General features: G+C 38.2%; 1 protein-coding gene across 1 annotated transcript in view; it reads left to right on the forward strand.

The window, feature by feature from the left end:
- The first annotated feature begins 249 nt into the window (after nt 1-249).
- Nucleotides 250-3,967, forward strand: part of LOC107087360 (potassium/sodium hyperpolarization-activated cyclic nucleotide-gated channel 1-like) — a 15,585-nt gene continuing 11,867 nt past the window's right edge. The window contains exons 1-4 of the mRNA XM_015378898.1: nt 250-549; nt 2,758-2,944; nt 3,457-3,561; nt 3,644-3,781. Of these exons, the coding sequence (XP_015234384.1) occupies nt 365-549; nt 2,758-2,944; nt 3,457-3,561; nt 3,644-3,781 (615 nt within the window). The 5' untranslated portion in view covers nt 250-364. The remainder of the gene's footprint in view (nt 550-2,757; nt 2,945-3,456; nt 3,562-3,643; nt 3,782-3,967) is intronic.

Genomic DNA, 3,967 nt, shown 5'->3' on the forward strand with positions numbered 1-3,967 from the left:
TGAGCTGGACATGTCCCCATGACATGGCTTGATTCATTTGAGGATGAGACACGGATACTGAATAGTTGATGAGCTGGGAGGAATAGAAGTACAGGGGTGGAGTGAGGTTAAAAATGAAGAGAGGCAGGAATAGAGAGAGAGGAGGGACTGAGCAGAGAGGCGGGGATCCACTTGCCTCACTCCATGCAGCCTCAGTATGTACTTAGGTTGGGAGGCTGGATGTAAAAATACCTTGTGACTGAGGAGGGAGGTTGGAACTGCTGCTGGAGTCAGACTTACTTACCCTGAGAAGAAGAGGAAGGAGCAGCTGTGGTGGTGGGATGGCCTGTGCTTTCAGCTGATTGGCGGGAACTGAGGTTTGTCCATGGAGAAATCCAAGGGTCCCACCACTGGATTTACAAAAGCCACCTGTGGATGGAGAGCCCTGCTTCTCCCGCAGCTGAACAGACAGTCCCTGTACGTGTACGGCAGCGAGGTGGCAGTGGAGAAGGAGTGCAAGCGTCAGCTGGAGAGCGGAGTCTTTGTCATTCACCCCTTCAGCCCCATGAGGTATTTCATACATCAGTCCTCCACTTTGCATCACCTTCATTCTTCAGTTTTTTCATGTATGCATTTGAAGCTTTTTTTCCAGGACTTCAATTACAACAATAGGAAGAAGAGGAGAATGTTAAACTGACACATTTTGATGCAATAATATTTTAGCATTTTAGTCAATGAGGTAAAAAATATCAATGTGCAAACTAGGAAAAAACTTGAAATAAGCATCAGGATATGACGCAGTTCGCAAGCTGAATTTAAAATTTTAAGTTACCATACTGGAGAAACGGCTGGAACCACAATTGCATGTGATCCAGAGATGCCCCTCCCCTACCTGTTGCTGAGCACAGCTGGCTGAAAGAGAGCCACAACACTTTCCTCACTTAAAAGAGACAAATACATCTGTGTAGGAATGTTTTCTGATATCAAAAACAAGAACACGGCTTGATGCATTTTGCAAGTGATGACGTTATTTTAAAAAAAAGAAACTTAGTTAATCTCATGCAAAAATGTCCAAATCCAAACATAATGGGTTCAGTTGCTTCAGCTTCTCAAAAAAAAGGATTTAAAATTTTTCTCCACAGAAATCCATGGTTACTTTCAAGAAAAAACTAACAGAACTTAATTTTGTTAAAGCATATTTATCATTTAATAAATGGTTGAAGCATATGATCGTTATATCAAATAACAATTAAAAGATTTTCCCACGTACTTCTACTGTATGTAAATTTCTAGATAAATCGCTGCTGTAACATTAACCATTACCACATGACCTACATTTATATATGTAGAAAATATAAAATACTTTACAACTGCCAAACACAAAACCCATACACAAAAGACTCCAACAACCCAAGAGAATGACGTATGGATATTTGATTAGCATCTGGCTTTAAATACATTTAGAAGGAAGAACCTCCATGCTAAACATTGGCGCTTCAATTACAGATGCAACAGAACTGACAGGGCCTCCTGAATTGCCTCTGGTTTAATCCTGCCTTGTGGTTACTTTACAACAAACAAGCAGAGAAATAAAAACACACAATGGTACTTTTATTTTTGGAACATTTATATTCAATGTCATGAAGGTGATTTTCTCATCTCCAAATCTTTGCTGATAAACATTTCTGCAAGAAACAAACCTCTAGAAAATTGTTCACAAAAAAAATGCTTTATTTTTCGCGAATGCAGAAAAACAAAACATTTAATTTAAAGTTAATTTGGTCCCTAATATATATATATTTTTTATCATTGCTGCAACACTAGTTTCAAATGTTACAATCCCTGTTTTTTTTTGTTTTTTTTTATTATTATGTTGGGGCAAACATGACCAAATCCAAACACTATGGGTTCAGCTGCTTCAGTTTCTCAAAACCAGATAGTATTTCTATCCTTCTGCACAGAAACCATGGTAACCTAAAAATATTAACTTAATTTTGCTACAACACTTTAGATCATGTTAAATAAATTTAAAGTAAATGTATGCCTGGACAAACAATCAATTGGATAAACCATGCCCCTGCATCAATTGTATCCGACTATGATCCTTAATTTCTCACAGCTTGTTTTAAAATGGAAAGACAACAGAACATGGTATTCAATTGGTTTATACATTTACGTTTCTGATATTTTAATACAAGTTAGGAAATTTCCACAGGAAAAGGATACTCAACTCAACTGGAGCATATCTTTAATGATATGTAAAGCAGGTGCTAAAAAAATTGGTATAAAAGAAAAAAAACAATCGTCAAAGTTGACTGTAAGTTAAATGCAGCTAATTTTCAAGTGTAATGGCCAATGGATCTCTACATTTCTGCATTGTATTTATGATATAAGAGTAATATAAGGGTATCATTTTTTGTAGGTTGATGTGGGAAAATGAGAAAAACAGAAAAAGTATCTTGTTATTTTCTGAGATATAAAGGTTTTTATAAGTCTGGAAAAAGAGCAAAAACACAGAAAGACCAACAAAACTTTAGAGATCAGAGAGCGGAGTAATTGGAGCCAGGCAATTTAAGCCTAGCTGAAGGGATGTGCAGTTACAGTATCAGGGTGTTTAGTGTGCATAATGTGGCTTGTCTTACCAACTGCAGTAGGAATGAACAAACTGAGTTCACTTATAGTTTTAAGGCTAAAAACACATTTATGAACAAGATCTGAGCGAAACCCAAATGTCAAAAATGTTTTTGTTATATTTCTTATTATGTGTTCCCACTGTAGGAGTTACTACATCATGGTGATGATGGCCATCACCTTTCTGAACCTGATTGGGATTCCCATGGAGATAGCGTTCCTGGATGGTGACAGCGGCCTGGCCTGGGAGAGTTTCAACGTGTTCTCAGACACGCTGTTCCTGCTGGACGTGGTTCTGAACTTTCGGATGGGCATCATAACGGAGGACGCTGAGGTGAGAGTGGCCTGGCTGCTTTTTCAGACACAATCTGGCAGAAGATAATCCCCTCACCGACGAGCTCATGCAATCCATCCCCGTCCTATCCGTAATCCACACAATACACGAAAGGGTAGATTAACCTCCCGCTGAGCTCTGTCCACGATACGGGCAACATTCGCACCTGCTGTGTGGTTTTATAACGAGAATTATGATGTCGCTATAAATGAAAATATGATGTTTCCAATTAGGTATCATTCAGTCGATATCCTGTTTGTTTTTCTATTGAATTAAAGAGTTCATGCTAATTAAAGATTATCCAGCTGTGATGTTTTCAATACAAACATCTGGCTTTGCCAGATTTAACTTTAAGCCCATTTCTGTGAAATTCAGATATCCGTGTCCTGTAATGTAATGTATATGAGTTTAATCCAGCATTACACATATTTTTAAATTCCTTACTAAATATTAGAGCAGATGGTGTGTCTGTCAGCATGTAGTCTGGATACTCAATCTGTTCTGTCTTTCAGGAAGCTATTCTGGATATCAAAAGAATCCGGGTTAGTTACCTGAGGACATGGTTCATACCTGATGTCATAGCGGCCTTCCCGATCGGATACATTCTGCTGTTTGCGGTAAAAAGAGACACTTTTTTTCTTATATGAGCAGGGATGTATATAAGAGCAGTAGTCACTCATTACAGATGCTTTTTTTTAGGATTTACATTACCACAATGACGACAACCCATCCAAGGCCAACAAGATGATGAGGATACTGATGTTTGTGCGAATCCTGAGCTTGATCCGGCTGGCTCGAGTGTCCAGATTGGTCAGGTTCTTCAACGAAGTTGAGAAAGTGAGTTCCAAGATGTTTCTTCTTTTTCCCATTCAGATTATCTGAATTTCATCACCAGTAGTGGGTTAGCCTCTACGCAACCATCGGTTATTAACGCTTATGTTTTCATGAGACAAGAACTGCTTGTAATTGTAGTTTAAGAAATGTTTTAATGTTTAAATTCAAATGTCAGGAAAATAATACTAT

The sequence above is a fragment of the Cyprinodon variegatus genome, unplaced genomic scaffold (assembly GCF_000732505.1).
Source record: "Cyprinodon variegatus isolate N-32 unplaced genomic scaffold, C_variegatus-1.0 Scaffold181, whole genome shotgun sequence".
NCBI lineage: Eukaryota > Metazoa > Chordata > Actinopteri > Cyprinodontiformes > Cyprinodontidae > Cyprinodon > Cyprinodon variegatus.